Source organism: Giraffa tippelskirchi, chromosome 12, assembly GCF_054371585.1.
Source record: "Giraffa tippelskirchi isolate mGirTip1 chromosome 12, T2T-mGirTip1v1.2.pri, whole genome shotgun sequence".
Taxonomy (NCBI): Eukaryota; Metazoa; Chordata; class Mammalia; order Artiodactyla; family Giraffidae; genus Giraffa; species Giraffa tippelskirchi.
This window is the reverse complement of record NC_137286.1, coordinates 42,641,645-42,669,453: the sequence shown is the minus strand read 5'-3', so window position 1 is coordinate 42,669,453 and position 27,809 is coordinate 42,641,645. Positions and strand designations below refer to the sequence as shown.

The window sequence follows — 27,809 nt, the reverse complement described above, 5'->3', positions numbered from 1 at the left end:
CAGACAGCCAAAAATATTTTTTTTTAAAAAATGAGGACTCTGAGGTCCAAACATGCTGAATGACTTTGTTAAGTTACAAGCCAATTAGTGGCAGAAGCAAGACAAAGGCTGCCTGACTAGTCCTGCCTGCACCAAAATGCATGGCTATCAGTTGGCTTCAGGATGGCATACTTCACTAGAAGCTGCCCCAGTCCCCTTATAACCCATAGTGTGCTTTCTATGTGACTCATTAAACACAGCCTACATCTCAGCTGGGCTTTACTGGCCTCGGGGCTCTTAGTTTTCCAGACATCTAATCCAGGGGACATTGGAAGAGTGACCTGAAGGTCATCATGAAAATACACCAGAATTGAGTACTTTAAAAAGTCCTACAGGGTCATCGAAGACAGCAAGTATCTACACACTGTCTGCCCACTTCCCATTTTATCAAATGAGTATTCCATAGGCGGAAGTTCCTAGTGAACCCAGTCCTGACCCACAACTTCAGGAACCAGACAGTAGCCTCCACAGCATAAGCACTTTGTCACTCTGGCTTCAGGCTGCTGGGACAGTGGGATGGCTGCCCTGAAAACCTCTGAGAGACAAACTGGGGATTTCTGTGTAGGAGCGATGCTGCCTGCCACACAATATGCTGCCACCTGCTCTGAGATGAGACAGTTGGTTGCAGATAGCACAAGGTACAGACATTAAAACCTGAACTACATCGGATCCAGCAACCTGGTTCAATCTCTCAGATATCATAATGTGGGAAAGAAGTTGAACACAGATGAGTATGTGCTGTATGATCCCATCAAAACTGGGTCATTTGTAGAGACGTGGATGGACCTAGAGTCTGTCATACAGAGTGAAGTTAAGTCAGAAAGAGAAAGACAAACATTGTATACTAACATATATATCTAGAAAAATGGTACGGATAAACCTCTTGTCAGGGCAAGAATAGAGACAGTAACGTGGAGAACAAACAAATGGACATCAAGTGGGAAAAGAGGAGTGTGAAATAAATTGATAGATTGGGATTGACATACATATACTATTGCTACTATATATAAAATAGATAACTAATGAGAACCTACTGTTTAGCACAGGGAACTGTACTCAGTGCTCTGTAGCGACCTAAATGTGAAGAAAATTAAAAAAAGAGGGACTATATGTATATGTAGTGCTTCCCTGGTGGCTCAGCGGTCAAGAATCCACCTGCAATGCAGGAGACGCAGGAGACTTAGGTTCAATCCCTGGGTCAGGAAGATCCCCTGGAGGAGGGTACGGAAACCCACTCCAGTATTCTTGCCTAGAGAATGCCATGAACAGAGGAGTCTGGTGGGCTACTGTCCATGGGTTCACAAAGAGTCAGCCACGACTGAAACAAGTGAACATGCATGTACATATATACATGTGATTGATTCACTTTGCTGTACGGCATAAACTAACACAACATTGTAAGGCAATTATAACCTAATTTTTAAAAAAACAGAAAAAATAAAATAAAAACCAAAATGAATCTATAACAGTGATAGAAGTCAGACTAATGATTACTTCCTGGGTGAGAGATATTGACCAGAAGGGGTCCATGGAGCTTCCTAGGGTGGGGGAATGATTAATTGCTGGATCTAAGTGGTAGTTACACAGGCATAAAGATATTTAAAAACTGGTCAACTTCTACACTTCAGATATGGATGTCATTTACTATATGTATGTTATACTTTAATAAACAATGAATTTAACATATTGTGTGCAGACCCTTGATATGAATGGAGAGTATGCTTCTTCCTTTTCTTTTCCATAAGAGTATCTGAGATTCTTTGAATTGAATCTTCGCAAATAATATTACTAGCAATAACAATAGCGACATGAAGTACTTTTATGCATCAGAACCTGTGCAGGCAGACATAGGAATTACCTGAATTAGAATTACCTGAATTATCTCCTTTAATTCTTAAAACATTTCCATGAGGTTGACCAATACCATCATATATGTCACAGATAACAAAACTAAGGCACAGAGAAGTGAAGTAACTTGTCCAAAGTCACACAGCAAGTAAAATATCAGAACTGAAATTCAAACCCAAAGTAGTCTGACTCCTGAGTCTATGTTTTTAACTTTTCATCACATTTGATGGTATGTTGCAGGACGGGGGAAGTTTTCAAACTGAGGAATATTTTATCTAACTTTTCTCTGATATTACAGTGCATTTTGCACACTCAGCATGAAGAGGAAAGAGGATCCAGGCTTGGGCTGATAGGTTAACAATTCTCTAGTTGATTACATTCTTGAGATTCATTCAACAGATACACCTAGTTTGGTACAAATGCCTCTTTTATTTGCCTTTAATAGCAGAGGGTAGGTGCTATTATTGGCTTGTTATAGTTTGACTTTGTTCCTTCAGTGAAAAAAAACACACAGTGGGAGCAACACAGAATGTTTTCACAGGCTATCCACTGGGCCCTCCGGAACACTATGTCCTAGGACAGAGTTTCCACCGCATGCCACATGCTTTTAAGGTCTGCCTTAGGCTTTTTGGAAAGACTGAAGGGGCTTACTTTCCTCTTCAGATAGCTTTTATATTGTTACGATATTAAATATAATTTATCTGTAGAAGCTGGAGAAGGCATTAACCACTCTTTAATTAAAAAACACAGAGCTCGTGATTTTCCAGACATCCTCGTCTATCCTTTACTGGCTCCTCAATTAGTTTCTCTGAAGCTTTCCTATGAAAACCTATTAAATCATTAATTTCTCAATTAAAAGGAGACATAAATCATAGCTGAAGCTCCAACACTTTGGCCACCTGACACGAAGAGCTGACTCACTGGGAAAGATCCTGATGCTGGGAAAGATTGAGGGCAGGAGAAGGGGGCGACAGAGGATGAGATGGTTGGATGGCATCACTGACTCAATGGACATAAGTTTCAGCAAACTCCAGGCAACTGAAAGACAGGGAATCCTGGTGTGCTGCAGTCCATGGGCTTGTAAAGAGTAAGTCACGATTTAGTGACTGAACAACAACAACAAATCATAGATCCTTTAAAAATCCATCCAGGAGAAAGGGCAGAAAGCAACTTGATGGTTTAGCTCCTCTTAGCAACCAGGCCCAAAGCATTAACTGAGGTCTATATTATGAAAATGACTTCCCAGGTGGATCAGTGGTAAAGAATCCACCTGCCAACACAGGAGATGCGGGTTCAATACCCGGGTTGGAAAGATGCCCTGGAGAAGGAAATGGCAACCCACTCCAGCGTTCTTGCCTGGGAAATCCCCATGGACAGAGGAGCCTGGGGGGCTACAGTCCAAGGGGCCACAAAAGAGTCGGACATGACATAGCAACTAAACAACAACAAGGCATCAGTGTAAATCGAGAATGAGAAGTCATAGTACCGAGGGTGCAGTTTTGCTCTCTGCATCTCAGCCAAGCTCAAGTCTTGCTCTCCAGTGGGGTTTTGTTCCGTGATTTAAACACACACCCACGTGAACACAAGCACACTCACACAGAGGCAGGCATCTGTTTTCCTTTCTGGAAAATGGGCTTGAAAAAGGTAAGTTTTGGTACTGGTCAAAAAAATTAAATAAGAGCTCAGAGGGCAATGAAAGCAAAGCTTAATCAGAAAACAGAACTTTCAGATAATTTCAGAATTACATGATGAATTTGGCAACAGCTAAAATGAACAAATTTAAATATTTATCTTAATATTTAAATATTTCCAATGAAAATCAGAGACCGTGTCTCTCAAGCCAATGCCACAACCAGAGCAGGAGCCACACACTGTGCAGGAAGCTACACGCAAGCATGGGCAGCCCGGGGTTTCAGGGTCCTTCCTGATGTCACGGGTCTATTGTACTAGTTGTGCCGAGGAGGAAATAGAAAGATTTTGAAGCTATTTTTGAGAAACTGTTTCCTGCCCACTGGCAAATGGCAGAGCCAAAAATAGGCTCTCCCGTGAGGTTCTTACCTGGTCGTCATAGCGATACGTGAGGAACTGCTCCCCGGTTGTGTCCTCCAGAAAACTTCCCTGAGGGGAAAGTGCAAACTCAGGAAGGAAGTAGGCCCCAGGAGACTTCTCTGCTGTGGTCTGAAAGGCAAGATTGCTTGGTTACAAATAAGGCCCCAGTAAGGACCCCCAGTGGGCTTCCCTGGTGGCTCAGTGGTAAAGAATCTGCCTGCCAATGCAGGAGATGCGGGTTAAATCCCTGGCTTAGGAAAAGGAAATGGCAACCAATCCCATTATTCTTGCCCGGAAAATCCCATGGACAGAGGAGCCTGGCAGTCTATAGTCCATGGAGTTGCAAAAGGGTCAGACACAACTTTGCAATTACACAACAACAACAAAGGACCCCCAATAGGCAATCTTTGAAAAGGGTGAGTCCAACAGAATCCAACCACAAAAAGTTTCACCAAGAAAAGGGAAGTGCCTATTTACAATAGCCAAGACATGGAAACAACCTACTTTATTTCTGTTGTGATTGTTTGGTGAAGGAGTAAGAAACACACTTATTTTTTTCCATCCTGTAACAGAAGTGCATATATCTTCTCTTTTTTGGAGTTCCTTCTTATTTAGATCACCATAGAGCACTGAGCAGAATTCCCTGAGCTATACAGTAGCTTCTCGTTAGTTATGTTTAGGGCACAGAATATGTCTCCTGGACATTGTTCCTAAAGTGACCCTAGGAGGAAAAGGAAGGGACACTAAAGCCACAGCCCCTACAAAGACAAGAAGACCCCAACACGTGTTAGCAGTGTTCCATGGAGCTCTATGTGAAATATCAGAAAAAGTAAAAAGTCTTCCTGGTATTAAAGCTTGTCACCCCTCAGTATTCATTAGTGTAGAAAAAAAATAGAAGACACTTCTGGCTTAACTATTGCTGATTACTTTCTGCTTTGTGAGCCACTGTTCTGACTTTAAATTGTATTTATTAGACTTCCACAAACAATAAAAGCTGGAAAGGGTGTAGAGAAAAGGGAACCCTCTTGCACTGTTGGTTGGAATGTAAACTGATACATCCATATGGAGAACAGTAAGGAGATTCCTTTAAAAACTAGGAATAAATCTTCCTTATAACCCAGCAACCCCACCCCTTGGCATATACTCAGAGAAAACCATAATTCAAAAAGATAACATGCTCTCCAATGTTCGTGGCAGCACTATTTACAATAGCCAGGACATGGAAGCAACCTAGATGTCCACTGACAGAGAAATGGATAAAGAAGATGTGGTATATATATACAATGGAATATTACTCAGCCATAAAAAGGAACAAAATTATGCCATCCAGAGATGTGGATGGACCTAGAGACAGTCATACAGAGTGAAGTCAGAAAGAGAAAAACAAATACAGTACATTAATGCATATTTATGGAATCTAGAAAAATGGTATAGATGACCTTATTTGTAAAACAGAAATAGACACTCAGACACAGAGAACAAACTTTTGGACACCAAGTGGGGAAAGGAGGGTAGGATGAATTGGAGATTGGGATTGACATATACACATTATTGATACTATGCGTAAAATAGATAACTAATGAGAACCTACTGCATAGCACAGGGAACTCTACTCAATGCTCTGTGGTGACCTAAATGGGAAGGAAATCCAAAAAACAGAGGATATATGTATATGTATAGTTGATTTGAGCTTCCTTAGGGGCTCAAGTGGTAATGAACCACTCAAATGAGTCTGCCTGCAATGCAGGAGACACAGGTTCAATCCCTGGGTCAGAAAGATCCTTTGGAGAAGGAATGGCAACCCACTCCAGTATTCTTGCCTGGAGAATTCCATGGACAGAGGAGCCTGGGGGGCTCTACTACATGGGGCTGCAGAGAGTCGGACACAACTGAGCCACTAACACACATATAGCTGATTCACTGTACTATACAGTATAAACACTATATTGTAAAACAACTATACCCCCAATTAAAAATAAATCTTTAAAAAATCACTTTTGAGGACTAGATGAATTACTAGGGGTAAATTCCTCATCTAGCTTATGTTCTTTATAGTGTAGAAGTTCAAACAATTGTATTTTCCTCCTCCTTTTGTTCCCCTCCAATCTCCAACAACCTGTGTAGTAATTTCCAAATGTTGACATTCATCTTGTTAAGTAAAAATTCACTGAGGAAATAAGCATATAGATTTCTGGATCGTATCTGGAAAAAAATAATAAAAAAATAAAAACTGAGATGGGAATAAAAACTTGCACATGAAAATCAAAGGTGAATTTGATGGTAAAATTTATTTCTGTATTTCCTAGGAAGCTTGAGTATGTGTAAAAGTATTGTTTTTCCCACCAAAATAAAAACCTCAGGGCCAAATTTTATTTAACTACTAGAAAATAATGAATTCTATCTTCAGATAATTCATGGAAGCTGATAACCAAAATGCTCAGCAAAGATCAATAAATATTACCTGCCTCTTTTGGCTTCAGAGATCATAGAATCATAGTTTTAAAGGCCTGAAGAGGCCTTAGAAGTCATCTAGGTCGAACTCCTAAATTTATAAATGAGTGAACTAAGGCTCTGAGAGTTAAGATACTTGCCAAACAGCACAGAGCAGGAGCCAGTGCTGAAACCTGTTAGCAATCATGTGCAAAGACACAGTTAGGTCATTTCACAAAAGGCTGGGGGCTGGGAGCAGCCTAAGATCACCACCGGAAATTAGCTCCCTAAATACACAAAGCCTCCCTATATAATGGGCTTCTCAGATGCCTCAGCAGTACAGAATCCCCCTGAAGTGCAGAGGATGAAGGAAACGTGGGTTGGATCCCTGGGTTGAGGAGATCTCCTGGAGAAGGAAGTGGCAACCCACTCCAGTATTATTGCCTGGGACAAGAAGCGGGATAATCCTAAGGACAGAGGAGCCTGGTAGGCTATGGTCCATGGGGTCGCAAAAGAGTTGGACATAATTTAGTGACTAAAAAACTACAATCCTGTATGATGCTTATCTTTAGTTGACCATACATCCAACACATATTTATTGAGCACCTACTATATGCCTGAAACTATTCTGAGTGCTTTGGATGAAATGACATACAAGAAAGATAAGTTATCTCTTTTCATGGAGGTTATACTCTAGTGGAAGAGATAGATTTTTAAAAAAGCAAACAAATTTCTAAATATGAAAATTAAAGCTCTAAGTGCTATAAAGTAAATAAACAGAGGGATATGAGAATAAAGTTGGGAGAGGGCTGTTTAACTTTATATAAGAAGTGGGGTGCTAGAGAAGGCTTTAGATGGCAAGGTGATCAAACCAGTCAGTCCTAAAGGAAATCAACCCTGAATATTCATTGGAAGGACTGATGCTGAAGCTGCAGCTCCAACACTTTGGCCATCTGATGCAAAGAGCCGACTCACTGCAAAAAGACCCTGGTGCTGGGAAAGACTGAAGGCCAAAGGAGAAAGGAGGAGATAGAGGATGAGATGGTTGGATGGCATCACCGACTCATTGGACGTAAGTTTGAGTAAACTCCAGGAGATAGTGAAGGACAGGGAAGCCTGGTGTGCTGCAGTCCATGGGGTCGCAAAGAGTTGGACACAACTAAAGTGGCTTAACACACACACACGTACTAGGTATCAGGGATGCCTGGTTGCAAGATCATCATCCGTTTATCCCCATCATCTTCTCTGACCCTCCCCACCCCAGCTCCCTTCAGCTGTCTCACCTCCAAGCTGGCTCTCCTTCCTGTGCTCCTCTGAAGCTGCCCTACCACTGAAAAAAACAGGCTGCCACATTTACTCCCAAGTGGCTGCTTTCTGCAGCAAGGGGGACTGTCCTAAGCCTCTGTGATCAGAGTATTTGTCTGCTGTGCTTCTTCTATGCTATTAACAAAAACTACAAACATTTCTTAAGCCCCAATGAGCGTTTTTTTTTTTTTGCTGCTGAAATTCGATTGGGTAAAATGACATGTGTTTGCCTTACATTTTGTTCACTGTATTCCTATTCCAGGCTTCTGCCTCTCCCCAAAGGCGTCTCAGTGCAGCATTGTGGAGGCAGTTACAGAAGGCTGAGGGCTGTGTCTCCATCATGTCTGTGTTCCCCATGGAGATGTCTGGTGTGATTCAGTGAGAGTCTAAGACTGATGGCCACACTACCTGAGCCATGCAGGAGGGGGCGAAATTTCTCACCAAACCCATTCTGTGGGAATTAAAGGCTACCAGTTCCTGGACTAGGGCTTCCCTGATGGCTCAGACAGTAAAGAATCTGCCTGCAATGAGGAAGACCTGTGTTTGATCCCTGGGTCGGGAAGATCCCCTGGAGAAGGGAATGGCTACCCACTTCAGTATTCTTGCCTGGAGAATCCCATGGACAGAGGAGCCTGGCAGGCTACAGTCCATGAGGTCTCAAAGAGCCATATATGACTGAATAACTAACACTTTCACTTTTTCTTTTCAGTCCCTGAGCTAGACCAGATTCTCTCTGGGCTCACATCACACCCCGTGTCACTGATAAATGATTTTAATTCACCTCTCTTGATCAAAATCCTTCCTCCTGCGTCAACTTTTAATCCTGTGGGAGTTGATGCTGCAGCCTGGTGCAGTCCAAGTCCTCTCCAACTGTGGTGGTCAGCGTGGACCGCTTCACATGCTTGTGTGAAGTCTGAAGTGCTGACCTGTAGCATCCCAGGATAATGAAAGCTCAGTGCTAGAAGGGACCTTCTCGGTCATCCAATCCAGCCTGGCCCACTCAGCAATCCTGCCCGATGCCCTGCAGCCTCTTAAGTGAATACATCTATGACACGGAGCTCACTCCCTCAGAAGGCAACAGGAGTATGTCAGAATCTAGCAAACTAGGGTTGGGAGAAATTGTGAGACTAGGATTGATACAGCTTTCCTGGTGGCTCAGCAGTAAAGAATCTGCCTACGATGCAGAGGATGCAGGTTCAACCCCTGGGTCAGGAAGATCCCCTGGAGGAGGAAATGGCAATCCACTACTCCAGTATTCTTGCCTGGAGAATGCCATTGGCAGAGGAGCCTGGTCGGCTACAGTCCATGGGGTCACACAGAGTCAGACACAACTGAAGCAACTGAGCCTGCAAAATGCACATCTAACAGATGACTAATGAGAACCTAAAGGACAGCTCAGGAAACTCTACTCAGCGCTCTGTGGGGACCTGAATGGGAAGGAGATCCATAGGAGAGGAGATATATGTTAAAACAAAAAATAAAAGGAGTCTAGCAAACTATTCTGAAGTGGCCCATTGCTCCCCAAGGGTGGAATGAGGTACCTTTCCACCTTCTGTCATCCTCCCCTACAGCCTTCCCCTGTCTTCCCCTCCCCTCTAGCAAACACACATATACTAAGTTGAATTCTGAAGTCTAATTGAATTCTGCCAGCAGAATCTAGGCAGGGACTAACATTTGAGTCACAGATATATATAACGGGAAGAAACTTTTGCTGTTGTTGTTGTGCAGCCACTAAGTTATGTCCAACTCTCTGCGACTCCATGGACCAGCTGCCAAGTGAAAGTTCACCCTCATCCCATCCCCCCAGCTCCCTCCATGGGGACAGGCTTAGGAAAACCAGACTTTTCTTTAAGGAGAAATGGCTAAGTTCTCTTATGACTTCAGAAAGCAGGCAGCCTGGGCAGCAACAAACACACACTGACATTCTCACGGGATAGGGAGCCAACGTCCTAAATGTTGGGAAGACTTGGTGGCAGGTGGCGCCTCACAGGACAGGGTGACTGAGGAGGTCAGGCCCCTTAGGCAGCAACAATTGAAGGGAGGACGGGGAGGTGTGGTGGGGGAAGGGAGGCTGGACCAGGATATGTGCAAGCTTCCCATAACACAGATCCAGAACCAAGGAGAGAAGCTGCCAAAATGCATCATCCCACCAGCCACTGTCCACAGCTGCTGAGTCACCCGGGCTAGGGGTCAGAAGGAATCCAGATGGCCCCTTCAGGGACCCGAGGATGCAGCTTACCCACCTCCCCCTCCAGCCGAAGGCTTTGACTTTGGCAGGAGAAAGTAAGTATGGGATGGCAATTCAAGGAAAAGATTTGCGTGTCCTAGACTCCATCCATATAATCAGAGCTATGGTTTTTCCAGTAGTCATGTATGGATGTGAGAGTTGTACCATAAAGAAGGCTGAGAGCCGAATAATTGATGCTTTCAGATTATGGTGTTGGATAAGACCCTTGAGAGTCCCTTGAACTGCAAGGAGATCAAACCAGTCAAGCCTAAAGGAAATCAATCCTGAATATCCCTTGGAAGGACTGATGCTGAACCTGAAGCTCCAATAACTTCGGCCACCTGATGCGAAGAGCCAGCTCATTGTAAAAGATCCCGATGTTGGGAAAGATTGAGGGCATAAGGAGAAGAGGGGGACAGAGGATAAGATGGCTAAATGGCATCATCGACTCAATGGACATCAGTTTGAGCAAACTCTGGGAGATGGCCAAGGACAGGGAAGACTGGTGTGCTGCAGTCCATGCAGTTGCAAAGAGTCGGACATAATTGAGCTACTGAACAACAACAACAAGCCTTCATCAACACCCTGGATAGGATAGAGAATGTCTCTCAAGACTTGGCAAAAGGTTTGGCTGACATGATGGAAGGAAATGCTAGTGGAGGAGAAGTGGGTGTTTCTATACAAAAGAATGGGAACCCAATATGCCTCAAAAGTCAAGTGGTCACCGTTGACATTATACAGTGGGATTCCCACTGAATTTCAACAAGTCAGTTTAAACCCTTCTCCCAAGCTTGGTCTGAGCACGATAGGTGGATGTCCATCTCTCTCCAGAGCATGAACATAGCCAAACACCACACCACTGACCTCTACAGAACTGTGGTCAATAAAGGTCACTAAGGTTCTTTCCTGGGCTTCCCTAGTGGCTCAGACAGTAAAGACTCTGCCTGCAATGCAGGAGACCCAGGTTTGACCCTTGGGTCGGAAAGATCCCCTGGAGAAGGGAATGGCTACCCACTCCAATATTCTTGCCTGGAGAATCCCATGGACAGAGAAGTCTGGCAGGCTACAGTCCGTGGAGTTGCAAAGAGTCAGACACAACTGAGTGACTAACACTGACTTTTCACTTTCACCTTTCAAGGCTCTTTCCTACCTGTCAGTGTGAAGTCATGTCTGTACTGGAGAGCTGGACTGTACTATCCCTGGTCATCCAGGCTCTCTTTGGATCTGACCCATCACCCCAGCCTGCCAAGGTGCTTTATGGATCCTGACTCCATTTATCAAGGTTTGCATCACTCTCTCCCTGCTTCATGTCAGCCCGAATTTGAGCAGGCGCTCTGCCTCCTTGTTTCAGCCACAAACACTTCGCTGGGACAAGACTGAGAATGAGGCTCTTCTCCAGGCTGACAGGGACTTTACCAGCCTTGAGTCTCCTCATTTCAGAATCCCCAGTTTGGTCACTAGAGATTCAACAAACACCTTGTCAGAGTCTGTAGTGACACAGACAGCACATGGAAGTAAGACGCTAGTTCCAAGAACTGAGACTCCAGCTGGGCTTTATAGGTCAGGACAAAAGCCAAAGGATACAAAGGCATAACCCTGAGTCACTATTTTTTAGATATTTTTTTTATGTTAACCATTTTTAAAGTCTTCATTGAATTTGTTACAATATTGTTTCTGTTTTATTGGGGTTTTTTGTTTTTGTTTTTTGTCACGAGGCATGTGGAAGCTTAGCTCCCCAACCACGCGTCGAACCCATACCCCCTCTGCATTAGAAGATGAAGACTTAACCACTGGACCGCCAGGGAAGTCCTCTAAGCCACTATGGCACTACAATTCTCTGTGACACCGGGGTTTAATAGAGGCCAATTAAGGAATCTGAATGCATCAGGAATCTGAATGCATAAGAAGTCAGTCTCAACGGCAGCTAAGGTCTACAGGGGAGAGTTCAGCACCAGGATGGAAGGTGCAGACCACTCCTACAGGTGAAAGGTCCCTTTATATTTTTTTCCTTTTTTTGGCTGCACTGTGTGGCATGTTGGATCTTAGTTCCCTGACCAGGGATCGAACTTCTACCCCCTGAATCTGGAGCACAGAGTCTTAACCACTGGACTGCCAGGTAAGGGAGTTCAGCTCAGTTCAGCTCAGTCATGTCCAGTTCTTTGCAACTCCATGGACTGCAGCACGCCAGGCTTCCCTGTCCATCACCAACTCCTGGAGCTTGTCATGTCCATGTCCATCAAGTAAGTGATGCCATCCAATCATCTCATCCTCTGCTGTCCCCTTCTCCTCCTGCCTTCAATCCTTCCCAGCATCAGGGTCTTTTCCAATGAGTCCTCTTAAATGATAATATTTGGTGAGTCTTACAATGTATGTTTTAGACAGAATCCCCAGACTCTGGGTCAGCCGGCAAGGAATACATTCCCTGGAGGGTCTCTGGGTGTTACTCCTCCCATCCTGGATTACACATGGGATTTTACAGTTTCTACCTTCCAAGGTCCATGAGGGAATAATCAAGTTAACCAACATTATTTAAATTCAGGATACCAAGTGCATTTTTTTTCAAGAAGCACGATGTGCATTTTGTTTCCTAAACGTGAAATTAAGGCTCAAAAAGAAATTTTCTGGATCATTTTGGTTTTTCAAGTAGGATGTCATCATCACAAGATGTTTTACTTCATAATTAAATATAAAATATATTTACTTTGCCAAGGTTGACAGGATCAGCTGAAAGAAAGTGAGTTTTCACAATTATTTGAGCTTTAAAAAAAATTATGCTAGGAATTTAAGGTTCCTCTTCTCTATTTACCATCAACAGATGAATACATTGGGCTTCCCTGATGACTCAGTGGGTAAAGAACCCACCTGCCATGCAGAAGGCACAGCAGATGCAGGTTCAATCCCTGGTTCAGGAAGATCCCCGGGAGGAGGAAAATGGCAATCCACTCCAGTATTCTTGACTGGGAAATCCCATGGACAGAGGAGCCTGGCGCTCTACAGTCCATAGGGTCATAACAAGTCGGACATGACTGAGCCAATACATTCTGTCTTACTGGGTTGAAACGCCTATCACTTGAATAAATGCCTGAATACGAGAGTACATCTCAGCTAAAATATTGGATTAGTCAAAAAAGCTCATTCGAGTTTTTCCATACCGTGTTACAGAAACACCAACACCAAGTCGTTGCAAACTTCGCCTCCACTCTGAGCCACATTTTCCAAAGAAACATGAGTGGCAGACCCTTCTGGGTCCCTCCTAGTGCTGAGAGGAGGGTGATGCCTTGTGGGTATGCATATTCGGAATGAGCTGTTCCGCGGAGAAGGTCTTTCCTTGAGTTTAAATGTATCCTACTAAGACTCTCTTCAGCAAACTGGAATGTGGATCTTATCAGTGTCATTCATAGCAGCACTCTTCCACCTGCCACTAAACACATGGTGTAGTGGTGTTTAGTTGCTGAGTTGTGTCCCACTCTTTTGAGACCCAATGGACTGCAGCTCACCAGGCTCCTCTGTCCATGGGGTTTTCCAGGCAAGAATACTGGAGTGGGTTGCCATCCCCTTCTCCAGGGGAATCTTCCAGATTCCTGCATTGGCAGGCAGATTCTTTACCACTGAGCCACCAAGGAAGCCCCACTAAACACATAGTCTCTCTCAAATTTCTCTCTCTCTCTCCTTCCATCTCCTTCCCTTGCGTGCGCACACACACACACACACACACACACACACACACACACACACACACACACACACACATCTTTAATCAGCCCTGGCGAGCAGGGCCAAAAGTAATCTGTGAAAAGATCTTGCTAGAACAGACTTCACCTTGTATTAACAGTTCCTTGAAAGGAGAAAACCTGAACATGAAATCACAATACTTCTTTATATACGTGAACCCTCTTCAGTCCTCAGCAATAGGCTTGGTGCATACAAGAAAGTCCATAATTAATTGTCTTTCCTAGAAAAACCAACATAGGTTGCCCTTCCACCCCCCACGGAGAGCCCGGCATGACTGATGTTTGAATATTCTTTCTGCCACAGAAAGACGAGAATGCTCTGGCTGAAGACCACGCTGGCACTTCACAAGGGGTTATTTAAAAACTAGACTATTACTCTGAACAGGGAGAGGAAAGAAAGCCTGCCTGTGCCAATATACACAATATAGATCCTCTTTCCCCGGAGCCCACCCCTCCCACAAAACTGTACTTAAGAGCCCATTTTTCAAGGACTTGAAGTAAGCTCACCCACTGGAAAGAGCCTCAATCACCAAAATGTCACGTGAAAATAATTCTAAAACACCTCAGGGGAAAGAAATTGAAAACTGTATTCCCTGAACAGTGCTCCACAGGTAAAGAAAAAAGCTAGATGGATGATCATCACAAATCTTCATCAGTTGTAAACTTCCTACTCAACTCTTTCCTTCTCCCAATCCCTAGCCTCCTCCTGGTCCAGTCATACTGGTGATGGTCAGTATAGAGAAGGAAGTTATCATTTATTTGAGGAAAGTGAGCTACACTGGTTGCTGAGAAGTGCTGTGTATGAGAATGATCCAGAAGGGAAAAGTGCCATGGAGAAGGGAGGTGTTTCCTGGGAGAATCTCTAACTCCCTCCCCGGCATCATGTCCACCCTATCAGGGATACAAGGCTGAGGGAGGACCAGACTTGGGGGGTCCAGTCTGGGAAGTGGAATCTACCCTTTGATCTCAAAGTGAAATATGTATTTTTCCCAAAGCCTCTTCCCCATTGACACTCATGATTACCTCCCTGGCAGAGAAAAGGCCTCTTTGCTTTTTAAATAGAGTACAAATCATTATTTTACTTTATCCCAAATGGCAGGAGGAGGGACTCCCCAAAATATCGCTGTCCAGATACTTCTTGATTGTATGTCCAGGGTCAACATACTGTTTGTTGAGCACCTACTAGGCACTGAGGCTGTTTTAGACACAGAGAATTCATCAGTCAACAAAACAGAAATCACTTTTCTCAAGGAGTTCATATTCTAATTAGGGGAAACAGAAAATGAACATAATATATAAGTTGTATAATGTCATATGGCTTCCCAGGTGGCACAGTGGTAAGGAATCCACCTGCCAATGCAGAAGATACAGGAGACGTGGGTTTGATCCTTCGGTCGGGAAGAGCCCCTGGAGAAGACAAGGGCAAGCTACTCCAGTATTCTTGCCTGGGAAATCCCAAGCACAGAAAAGCCTGGTGGGCTACAGTCCATGGAGTCACCAAGAATTGGACATGACTGACCACGCACGCATGGCATGGCATAATATCATATGGGAAAAAGAAGTTGGAAGTGCTGGGGGGTATAAATTGCACTGGCTTTTTGTTATATTTAAGGGCTTTTTTTTTTTAATGTAGATCATTTTAAAGTTTTTATTGGATTGATTTGTTATTAATACAGTATTGCTTCTGTTTTTTATGTTTTGGCTTTATGGTGGCAGGGCATCTTAGCCCCCCAATAAGGGATCGAACCCACACTCCATGCATTTAAAAGTGAAGTCTCAACCACTGGACCCACTGGACCACCAGGGAAGTCCCTGCAGTTTTAAATAGAGTGGTCAGGGTAAGGGGGGCAAGATAGGGGAGGGTTTCTTAGGGAAACATTTCTTATTTTCCGCTTTTCTAAACACACGAGTTGGAGCCTGCCCTTTTCCTTGCAGGCATCACAGCGTTGACTCTCTCTAGGAACCTGGCTGGGATCTGCCAGGCTCTGGAGTCATTTGCTTCTACCTACAGCAGCGCTGTGACGCTTTGCTCCTTGGCCCCAAGTGCCTGTCTGCCTCCACAGCTCTTCGACTCCAGCCAGGCCAGGCCCCAGCCCTCCTCTCTGGCTGTTCCAATGTCTCCTGCTCCCAGTGAGCCACAGCCCACCCCGCCCAGGCCCCAAGAGCACAAGCGCAGGCCTAAGTAGGCAGAAAACACCATTACTGGACAACAGATTGATTACATGGGTACAGTGTCTTTGTTGCCAACATCAGAGCCCATCGCTAAGCATAATGCAAATCAGTGTATATCCCAATACATGAGCTTGTATAAGCCCATCAGTGAGGGGGAAAAGGAACGAGGGAAGGGAGGGACGGGGAGAGAGAGGGAGAGAAAGGGAGGAACAGAAGGAAGGAAGGAAAAGAGGGAGGGAGTGGGAAAGAGAGAGAAAGCAAGAGACAGGGAAGGAGGGAGAGAGGAAGGGAGGGAGGGAGAAAGAAAAATGGAAGGAAGGAGGGAGGAAGAGAGAGAGAGGACGAGAAAAACAAGGAGGGAGGGAGGGGGGAGGAAGGAAGAGAGGGGTGGAGAAAGAGAGAAAGAAAGAAGGAAGAAAAGGGAAAAAGGAGGAAAGAGAAAGAAAAGGAGGAAAGAGGAAAATGTTACCAGCGCTTCTCCATTTGGCAATGAGACATCACCCAACCTGACACAGTCCAGAAACACATCGGGGACACAGTGATGTTTATTCAAGGTCTTTCTCACCCTCACGGCTTTCTTTCTTTCAGGAAACAGCTCGTCTATGTGGCTGAAATCCTACAGGCTTTCAAAATGCAGGCTTCCAAGAGAAGAAAAAGACAGAAATGTGCTGTTTGCACATACTCCCCAAAACATTTATATTCATCCTAAGCCAGTTTGTTTTTCTAAGCTCAGCAGGGCAGGAAGTCTTCAGTGCTAACATGTCAGCAGAGCTGCCAGATTTGCCTTTTGGATGCTCCTGCCTTTCAGAATTCTTAAACAAGCAAGGCCATAGGAAGATGGTGATTTACAGTCAGGATGTCTTTGCTCCCTGTGTAGAAAATGGCATCACTCGAATTCCCATAAACTATCCAAAAATACTGGGGGTTTAGCATCAAATGGTAAAGACTTCTTGAAAACCCAAAGTGATGCTTTTATAAAATTAAGATGCTAACATTAATCCCTACAATTCAACGATTAACAAAGCTATACTGGAGGCATAAATCAGAAGAAATTGTAACAAACAGATTATCTTCTGTTTGTTTTTTTTTTTTGAAAGGAGAAAGGCGAACTACAATGTTTGTCCCAAGCAGGACGTTGGGTGTGACACAGGTTTGGGGATTTAAGTTAGTATATTTTTAAGGTATAATTTTAATTTTTTAATGATGTATGGAATGATAGTAATTTTCTTTTGCAGGCTTAAAAACACAACCCCATCGTTCCACATTTGTTTGACATGAAAATGTCACTGAGGTTTAAATCCTGAATAAACATAGGATTAGTTTTATGAACAGTACCAGACACATGGAAAGTCACACTCATAAGCCAGACTTGGAGATGCTGGACACCTGTTAAAAGTGGTGATGGATATTCACATTTAGTAAGGGGTCCAGATTTGTGGTGGGGAACCAGGGGTCCAGCCCACCTCCCCATAAACTCCATGGGCCCTGCCATGTCCTTTCAAGTCTCTAGTTCTTGTTGTTTTCTTCTTGTTATTTGTTGTTTAGTCACTAAGTCAAGTCCAACTCTTTTCGACCCCATGGACTATAGTCCACCAGGTTCCTCTGTCCATGGGATTTCCCAGGCAAGAATACTGGAGTGGGTTGCCATTTCCTTCTCCAGGGGGTCTTCGCAACCCAGGGATCAAACCCACATCTCCTTCATTGCAGGTGAATTCTTTACTGCTGAGCCAACAGGGAAGACTGGTAGTGTAATTGCAATTACTCAATTAATCACTTAATTTGTAAGAAGCTGTACCAATGAATGCCACGATGATTCATGTTATCACAAAGTTCCCAAAACAGTGGATATGTGTATATGTATGGCTGATTCACTTTGCCATACAGCAGAAATTAATGCAACATTGTAAATCAACTATACTCCAATTTAAAAATTAATTGTAAAAAGAAGTATGAAATACACTGATGACTATTGAAATTTCTCAGTGTAACTTTGCATCTTAATCTAACTTACACAAATATCTGTTACAATCCCTCTATATTTCAAATGACTTCTTAAACTTCTTCTAACAAACATGAATTTTCTTTGACAAAAAAAAAGTTCCCAAAACAAGTTTTTGATGTTAGCAGTAATATAAGAATGTATTGAGTATCACCTCAATGGGAGTGTTGAGCTAGTCATCAGAGACTGAACAGGAGACAGTCCATGTTCTCAGGGAGCTCACTGTCTAGGGTTGGGAGTAGACTGAGAAGAGATCAGCAAGTAGATCAGTCAAAGTCAGGCGATGAGAGTCATCCAGGAGAGGGAGGGGCAGGATGCTGCAGGGGCACATGAGAGGGACATGCCCGAGGCAGAGGAAGTAATGGGAGTAATGAACAACAGAGCAAGCTGGATGAACAGTGTGTGCACCTGGAGTGAGAGAGGAGAGGAGAGAAGTCAGAGAGGCAGACAGGCTGGATCGCGATGTGGGTCTGGTGAGGCAGGGCGAAAAGTCAGTGTTTATTCCTAGGAAGCATCCAAGGGATATTATGTAGAAAAGTGAAACTATTCTTATGGAGAATGAATTGGAGGGGAGTGAGACAGAAGGCAGGCTCCTGTAATACTCCAGGAGGGAGAAGACAAGAACGATAGGATACAGAGAAGAATATGAACCATAACAATTAATGTGTCTCAGAACTTGGGAGGACACATGTGCACCTGTGGCTGATTCATGTCAATGTATGGCAAAAACCACCACAGTACTGTAATCATCCTCCAATTAAAACAAATTGATTAATTAAAAAAAGAAAACAATTATGCCAGTATATTTGAAATACTGGTATATTCAAAGTTTTAAAGTTTTAGCAAAAGTTCTAAACAAGCAAAACTGACTAAAATAAAACCAAACAAACAGAAAGGGACTCCCCTGGTGGTCCAGTGGTTAAGACTCTGCACTTCCACCACAGGGGATGCAGGTTCGATCCCTGTTTAGGGAACTATGATCACATATGCAGTGCAGCTAAAAATAAATAAGTAAAACAGAAGAACCTATAATGGTCCTTTAACTATTACAAAAATGGAATCACTATTTAATATTCTTCCCATGAAGAAAACAAAAGATCCAAATGGTTTTAAGGTGAGCTCTACAAAACATTCAAAGTATAAAGAATTCCAATCTTAAAAAAAACACAACTCTTTCAAAGAACAGAAAACAAGGAACACCCAATAATTCATTTTTATGAGATTATACACTTGATAACAAAACCAAGCAAGAAAAAAATTACATATCAGTCTCACTCTTGAAATGAAGATAAAACTCCTGAAGTAGATATAAGTAAAATAAATCTACCATCATATAAAAAGAGACCATCAACGGCACGATGCATCAATAAATTTTGGTCTATTTATACCCTGGGACACAATGGAGCAGTGAAAATGAATGATCTCAGTTCCACATATTGAGAGAAATGACATTTTAAACCATAGCACTGAGCAGAATAGACACAGTATGATTTCATTCATATAAAACTCAGAAAAGGCTAACCTCCCATAGTACGCTATTTGGTGATAGGCACTCAAGTGGCTAAAATAAAATTCACCTTTTGTTGTAGTGAGGTCTGAGCAGAGAGGAGGATGCAGAAAGGAAGGAACACACAAGAGGCTGCAGGGGGATTGATAGCATTCATTTCATAGGCGCCGTGGTGGGTACACAGGTGTTTGTTACACTGTCATGGCTGCCACCTCATGTATGGCTGTGCAAGCTGGGTATCACACTCAGTATATGGCCATCTCCTTTTTAGCACCGTGTTATATGAGGAACATTGTCCATGTATGCAAAATAATCATCAAAATAGAATTATAAAAATTAAAATACATATGCAAAATAATTATAATCAAATAATTTATGATACATTAATAGTAATATAATAAGAAAATAAGCTTTATGTCAAACTGGTAAGAATATTTATATTTAACACGAGATGAACATAGCCTATTATTTTTTTTATTTTATAAACATACCCTTTTATATCTATGGGAAAGTGGTAGATTAATCAGTAAGTTCTTTGGGACATTAGATAAATTAGGAAGAAAAGGGGCAAACTCAGATTTCTTCTTCAATCAATGCATCAAAATCAATTTCATATGGACAAAAAATGTAAATGTTAATATATATATGTGTGTGTGTGTGCCTGAATGTGTATGTTTATACACACTCAATATATTCCAGAAAGTGGTAGAATTTTGCAAGATCAAGAACTGTGAAAAAAAAAAGTCTGATATCTGTCTGATTGTTTACCCACTGTAAGTTACTTTATCTTTCATCTGAAAGTTTTGAACATAATATAACTACAATATAATTATAAATGTTATAATTATTTCTAATTTAAAGTATTTGTAGTGACAGAGAATAACTAGACTTAATCATGGTGATCACTTTGAAATGTTTAGAAATATTGAAATATTGTGTTGTACACTAGAACATAGGTGCCATAGGTCAACTGTACTTGGAAAATTAAGAAACAAAGAAACTCAAAGAAAAAGAGGTCAGATTTATGGTCACCAGAGGCAGAGGGTGGATGTGGGAGCATTGGATGGAGACAGTTAAAACTTCCAGCTATAAGATAAATTACTAGGGATGTAATATACAGGATGTTAAATACAATTAACACTGCTGTACATTATATATGAAAGTTAAGAGAGTAAATCCTAAAAGTTCTCATCACAAGGAAAAAAAATTTCTATTTCTTTAATGTTGTATCTATAGAAGATGATGGATGTTCACTAAACCTATCGTGATAATCATTTTATGATATATTAGGTTGACCAAAAAGTTCACTTGGGGTTTTCCATTACATCTTACGCGAAACCCCATATAAGCTTTTTGGCCAACCCAACGTGTAAGTCAAATCTTTATGCTGCACACCTTAAATGTATACAGCACTGTATGTTAATTATGGGACTTCCCAGATGACTCAAGTGGTAAAGAATCCGCATGCCAGTGCAGAAGATGCTGGAGATGAGGGTTGGATCTCTGGGTTGGAAAGATCCCTTGGAGAAGGAAATGGCAACCTACCCCAGTATTCTTGCCTGGGAAATCCCATGGACAGAGGAGCCTGGTGGGCTACGGTCCATAGGGTCACAGAGAATTGGACATGACTGAGCTATTGAGTGCATACACACACACACACGTTAATTATGTATCAATAAAACGGGAAGCAAACATAAAATTTAATCATCCAAAAAGAAAAAAAAAAGTTTAAGAATTCTAGGGAATTCCTTGGTGGCATAATGGTTAGGACTCTGCACTTTCATGGCTAAGGACCCAGGTTCGATCCTTGGCAGGGGAACTAAGATCCCACAAGCCATGAAGCATGGCCAAAAAAAAGAAAAAGAAAAAAGTCTAACACTTGGCTTCCTAAAACATTTCTTCTAACTGTATTCTTTTCCTGTGTGTGAGCCATACTTTCCTGTTTCTTTATGTGTCAAATATTTATTGAAAACTGGACATTTTAAATAATATAAGGTGGCAACTTTTAACCATCACCCTTAGAAGTCATAAATTTTACCAGAATATGTGTATGTTTTTCTTTGTGTCTTTTTATGTCAGTCCTGACGGTCCAGGGAGTCCTTTCAGACTCAAGTCTTTTCTTCTTTCCCTTCTCTTCATTCAAGGAAACATTCTACCAATAGTAGTTTCACTGTAGCCTCTTTTCCATCCATGGCCTTTTCTCCTTCTGCTGCTTCCATGGTTTGAAATCCAGGTCTCCAAAATCTGTTCTCCAAGTCCCTCAGCTTTTCCCTCATGATTTAAACTCTGTGGTTTTCCACTGTTGTAGATGGTATTTCCTCCACTTGGACGTCCTTCAACTCATCCCCTGGATTTTTTATTTTGAAAATCTCATTTGTTTTTCATTGTGGAAAACCATTTGGGGCTGTAGTGGAATCTCCTTACATACTCTTAGTTTGTGGTTTTCCAGTTTCTTTCTGTTTCCTCCAGAGCAATTCTATTTCTATACAAGAGGAAAACTCCATATAAGAGTTCTGTAATAGAGATGTCTGTTCTGAGTTGGCTGCTTGTTATTCCTCTTTCTGGCTGCTGAGTCCCCTTCGATGCTGCAGCTTTTAAACTCTTTTGTGTATAAATACTGGTGCTCAAATACGGTAGAAAAAAGTGGCTACCATGCCACCATACCAGGGAGGAGGCACAATCAATGTCCCTGAGGGACCTCAGAGAACCAGCTCACCAGGTAGCGGTCTCCTATCAAGACACCAACAGAAAAACTCTCTTGGGACTTCCCTTTCAGTCCAGTGGTTAAGACCTCACCCTCCAGTGCAGGAGGTACAGGTTCAATCCCTGGTCTGGGAGCTAAGTGTCATATGCCTTACAGTCAAAACACCAAACATAAAGCAGAAGCAATATGGTAACAAATTCAATAAAGACTTTTTAAATGGTCCACATCAAAAAAAAAAAAAACTTCAAAAGAAAAAAAATGAGAGAGAGAGAGAAAACTTCTCTGCCCCCAAGCCCTAGTCTCTTCCCAGAGGGAGAAAAGCTCAGAGCCACCATCAAGCCTGCGTTAGGACCAGCCTGCCTGCCAGCCCCAGAACCTACCCATGGCCAGAGGGGCAGCTGGCATCAGATGACTGCAAGATTGCATGATCCTGAATTATGCTGATACAGCAACCATACAGAATGAAATATATTTATATGCATATCAGATCTTGATGTGGGGAAAATCTTTAGAAGTACAACATCAAAGGCAGAAGCCATACAAATATTTATACAGCTAATATTATATTTGAAAAGTGAAAAATCAAACATGAAAATACTTGAAACACACATAACAAATGATTATTAATGCCAACATATAACTCCCATGGTGGATTCATGTCAATGTATGGCAAAACAAATACAATATTGTAAAGTTAAAAAATAGAAAATAAACTAATTCAAAAAAATAGAATAAAATAAAAAAATAAATAGCCCTTAAAAACAAGTAAGAAGATGAGGAACAGATTAATTTTAAAAATGGGCAAAAACTTGAATAGGAAACTCACAAAAGAAGAAAGGCCAACAACCAAAAAAGGTATGATATCAGTAGCAATAAGAAAGTTAAAACACTTACCAGACTGGCAAAGATTTTAAAGAATATAATACTCATGGCCAGCAAGGATTGGTTTGAAACACATTTTAGCAAGTTGGACTTTCAAATGTTTAAATGCAAATGAAGAACAAACCGAAATCTTAACTTTCTAAATGAACACAAAAATTGCTACACTTCAAATAAAATCTCAGAACAAATTCGTGTTTAAAAGCTTAGACGGCTAAAAGCATAATATGGTTATGAAGTACTCTTGGTCTTAGCACATTCATTCACTCATTCATTCTGTATTTTTGAGCACCTGCTCCATGCCAGACCATAGCACCAAGGATGACAGTGGTAAAGGAGACAGATGTAGTTTTACCCTCAAGGAGTTTAAATTCTAAAGAAACTATTATGAGAGCATTTCAGACAAATTTTGCTAATTTTAAAACACACTAATTATATGGTTACTTAACCTCCCAATCTAAAAACTAATATTGAGGGGAATGTTGAAACATTACTCAAAACACATTTAAATCGTAAGTAGCTTACCAGCACAGTAAAGGGAAGAAAGACAGAGCTTCACTTTCTCCAGCCTTTGTAAAGATTCAACTCCAGGGACTTCCCTGGTGGTCCAGTAGCTAAGACTCTGCACTCCCAATGCAAGGGGCCTGGGTTCAATCCCTGGTCAGGGAACTAGAGCCCACATGCCTCAACTAAAGATCCCGAGTGCCACAACTAAGACCTGGCATAGCCAAAAAAACAAAAATAAAGATTCAAAAAATAATAGAACTTCCCTGGTGCATGCTAAATCACTTCGGTCATGTCTGACTCTTTGCTATGGATTATATTCCACCAGGCTCCTCTGTCCATGGGATTCTCCAGGCAAGAATACTGGAGTGGGTTGCCATGCCGTCCTCCAGGGGATCTTCCCGACCCAAGGCTCGAGCTCGCGTCTCCTGCATTGCCAGGCAGTTACTTTACCACTAGCGCCACCTGGGAAGCCCTCTCTGGTGTTCCAGTGGTAAAGAATCTACCTGCCAATAGAGGGGACACAGGTTCGATCCCTGGTTCAGGAAGATTCCACAAGTCACTGGGCGGCTGAGCGGAGCTCTAGAGCTCATGAGCTGCCAAGCAGAGAAGCCGCCACAATCAGATGCCCACTCACCACAGCAAAGAGCAGCCCCAGCTCACCACAACTAGAGCAGCCTGTGTGCAGCAACAAGGACCTAGTGCAGCCAAAGATAATAAATAAATGAATACATAAATAATTTTTTAAAATAAATTTTAAAGTGATAATAATTCAGTGTGACTACATCTAATACTTATATTTAGTTGATGGCTGACCATTACTACGAATCTGTTGGTCCCTTCCCACAGCAAGTCAATGCCAACAAGTAAAGAACTGACTGATGTCATTGGTTGTGTTTAGGAATAACTGAAATGCAAATGGATCACAAACCTTCCTTGTGAGGAAGGCAGCCTATATCCTTGTTTGAAAAGCAGTTCTGTTCTGATGAAAAGTGTCTTTAAGAGTTCAGAAGGAAAAATGGTGTAGCGGCTCAAAGGCTTGCCTGCATCTACTCAGGGATTTGTGACAGGTTGTAAAAGAGAGGCGTTTGCTACTTGCCGTAGTGCAGAAACCCAGGCTGCGGAGATGAGGCCAGACCAGGAGGAAGGCAGAGGGAGGATGAGCTAGCTGCCAGAAAGAAGCTGGAAAGGGCCCATCATGGGTTTCTCCTCATCCATGGGGAAGTTGCTCGCGTGGAGAGACGGTCTCATATTCCTAGAACTTTGCTGCTCTCAGTTAGGAGACAAGAGAAGGCAGAAACAGCCACAGTACTGAATGGCTTATTATGTATCAGGAAAGTATTACATGCTTGACAGTTTATCTAAATTAATCTCACATCAACCCTGCAAGGCAGTTCATATCACACCACTTCTTTACATAAGGGGATATATTAAAGTTCTTTTGCTTTGTTTTTTTTTTTTTTTTTTTTTTTTTGGCTGCACTGGGTCCTAGTTGTAGCATGCAGGATCTAGTTCCCTGACCGAGGATTAAACCCCAGTCCGTGGAGACTTAACCACTGGACCACGAGCAAAGTCTCAAAATTGAGGTTCTTGAGGTAGAGAGAGCTGTTGAGTATCACAGTTAGTGAATGGTGAAGCCTGTCGGAAACTCATTTATTTCTTCTTCACAGAGCCATATAGGATATAAAATAACTTCCTTGGGCAAAAAAATATATGATGTTAAACATCTAGAAGAAAATATAAGAAGATATCTGTGTGGTATCAAGATAAGAAGGGATTTCTTTAAAAAGACATACAAGACCAACTATAAATGATAAGATGAATAAACAGCTATTCATTCATTCAATAAATACTTTTGAACACCTACCAGAGACTGCTTGAGGCACTTGGGAACCATCATTGAAAAAAAAGACCAAAATCTCTACTAACAGAGGATTAGGATCCAGCATATATAAACGATGTCTACAAGTAAGTGAGAAGAAGACAAAAAAGAAACTCATGGGCAAAAGGTATGACAAGCAGTTTACAGAAGTAGAAAACCACATGCCAGTAAACATGAAAAAAATGGGTATTTAACTAGCCATCAGGAAAATACAAATTGTAAACATCAAAGAGATACATTTAACAAATATGAAACTGGCAAAAATGAAAAAGCTGGAAAATACTGAGTATCATTGGAGATGATATGGTACAAGAAGGATTCCTAGATTTTTGGTTAGACTACAAATTGGTACCATGACCTCAGATAATAATTTGTGCAATAATAGCTAGTAATTTGAAGATGGTATATTATTTCTCTCAGCAATTTCTTCCCTAGGCACAGACCCTAAAGAAGTTAACATATAAAAGAACATGTAATAAAATTGTCCATAAAAACAAAATTGGAAACACTTTAATTAGATGTGCGACAGGAGGATAAAAAAATATGTGTTCTGATGTCTTCGTACAATGGACTATTACTTAGCAGCAAAAATAAATGCATGAAAGCTACACTTAACAACATGGATGAATCTCACTAACATAATGTTGAGCAAAAAAAAATATGAAGTTGCAGACTATTCACAGTATAATTTCATTTACATAAAGTTTTAAAAGTAGAAAATCATAGTACAGGAACTTCCCTGGTGGCCCAGTAGTTAAAATTCTGCACTCCCAATGCAGAGGGCCTAAGTTTGATCCCTGGTCAGGGGACTAGGTCCTACATGCTGCAACTAAGAGTTCACATGTCACAACTAAATATCTCATACACTGCAACTGAAAGATTCAACATGCCACAACAAAGATGGAAGATCGAGCCTCAGCTAAGACCTCACACAGCCAAATAAATAAAATAAATATTTAAATAATAAAAATAAATAAAACAACACTACATATTTTGTTTAGGAATATGCAGTAAAAGTATAAAGAAAAATAAGGGAATTTTAAAGTCTAAATTCAGAGTAGTTATTACATCTGGGGATAAAAGAGGAAAATGTACCTACTTCTTTGTACTGATAGTGTTTCATTGCTTAAGCAAGGAGGATGTACATAAATAGGTACTGTGTTACTATTTGTGTGTGTGTGCTCAGTAGTGTCCGACTCTTTGTGATCCATGGACTGTAACCCACCAGGTCCCTCTGTCCATGGCATTCTCCAGGCAAGAATATTGGAGTAGGGTGCCATTTCCTACTCCAGCAGATCTTCCCAACTCAGGGATCGAACCCAGGTCTCTTGCATCTCCTGCACTGGCAGGTGGATTCTTTACTATTAGCACCACCTGAGAAGCCCTACATTACTATTTAATCTGATCTAACTCTTAATGATTACAAAATAATAAATTTAGCAAACTAAGTATAAATCTATAAAAATAGACCTTGCTTGTGAGAAATAAGCAAGAACTCCTCAAATACAAATTAATGCTGTTCTCTGTAAGTTGTAAACAGCTAATCTTTGCTTTGGGTTTCGAATCTACCAGGAAACCCTGACTTAGAGAATCAGCACAAAATATGCAGCCAGGGACATAAAGTACTGAAAACAGTGAAGGAGACATCTTAACAGCTTTTCCTAAAAGCACAATGAGAAAACAAAGACAAAAAGTCAGGTTAATGGTGTCAGGTTGTCAAAGGCTACCTTGGAGATATCTCAGGGCAAAGGCTGTAAAGTACAAGAGGCCCAGGTTTTTAAAACATGGGCAAGTGTGGGGAAGACCCAGAATGGTCTTGGAATGGGGCACTCCTGAACTTTGAGACTGAGGGAATGGGAAAAGCAGAGGGTTCATTACTAGAAGGATTTGGGGCATGCCTGGATCAGAGAGCCAGCAAGGCTACAACAGGAACCATTCTGTGTTTCTCATGTGATTTACTGGATTGGCCAAAAAGTTCATTCGGGTTTGCCCATCACATCCTACAGAAAAAGCCAAACGACTGTTTGGTCAACCCAATACTGGTCTCCCCAACTCAGTATGAACTTCTTCCAAGGCAGAGAGGAGGTCCTCAAACGAGTTCTCATATGTCCAAGATCTGTGCTACACTGGGAGGGGCCCAAAGGTAAAGCAGACAAAGACCTCTAGGAGTAAGAGAGTGGGTCAAAGGTGAAGCCCAACGGAGGAGAAAGACATGTAGAGAACGAACTCAAAGTCAAACACAATGAGGGGGGAGATGAACGGTGGTGAGAGGACTGGGAGAGACTTGGCCAACATCTTGAATCTTGACAGAGATAGGACTAGGAACAGAGGGGCAAGTGGAGAAAGGCTTGAGAGGAGGGGAGAATAAGCAGAGGAAAGCAAGAAGCAACAACAGTTCCATATGACTACGGCACGGATACACAACCAAACACACCACCATTGGAAGGAAACAGGAAGCCACATACAAGGGCAGAGTAAGAACTCAGCGATGCCTATCTCAGTCACCAACAGAAATTCTGACCAAGTGACGTTA

The 27,809-nt window shown here is 42.0% G+C and overlaps 1 protein-coding gene and 1 long non-coding RNA gene across 4 annotated transcripts in view; one reads left to right on the top strand and one right to left on the bottom strand.

Moving 5' to 3' along the window:
• LOC145528459 (uncharacterized) overlaps positions 1-16,867 on the top strand; it is a 77,979-nt gene extending 61,112 nt beyond the window's left edge. The window contains exons 2-5 of the long non-coding RNA XR_014070441.1: positions 7,282-7,438; positions 15,346-15,467; positions 15,565-15,855; positions 16,390-16,867. This is a non-coding gene — a long non-coding RNA (uncharacterized LOC145528459). The remainder of the gene's footprint in view (positions 1-7,281; positions 7,439-15,345; positions 15,468-15,564; positions 15,856-16,389) is intronic.
• ADAMTSL3 (ADAMTS like 3) overlaps positions 1-27,809 on the bottom strand; it is a 349,114-nt gene that overhangs the window by 287,293 nt on the left and 34,012 nt on the right. For all 3 annotated transcript variants that reach the window (XM_081546775.1, XM_081546777.1, XM_081546776.1), the window contains exon 3: positions 3,946-4,065. In XM_081546775.1, coding sequence (XP_081402901.1) covers positions 3,946-4,065 — 120 coding nt within the window. The remainder of the gene's footprint in view (positions 1-3,945; positions 4,066-27,809) is intronic.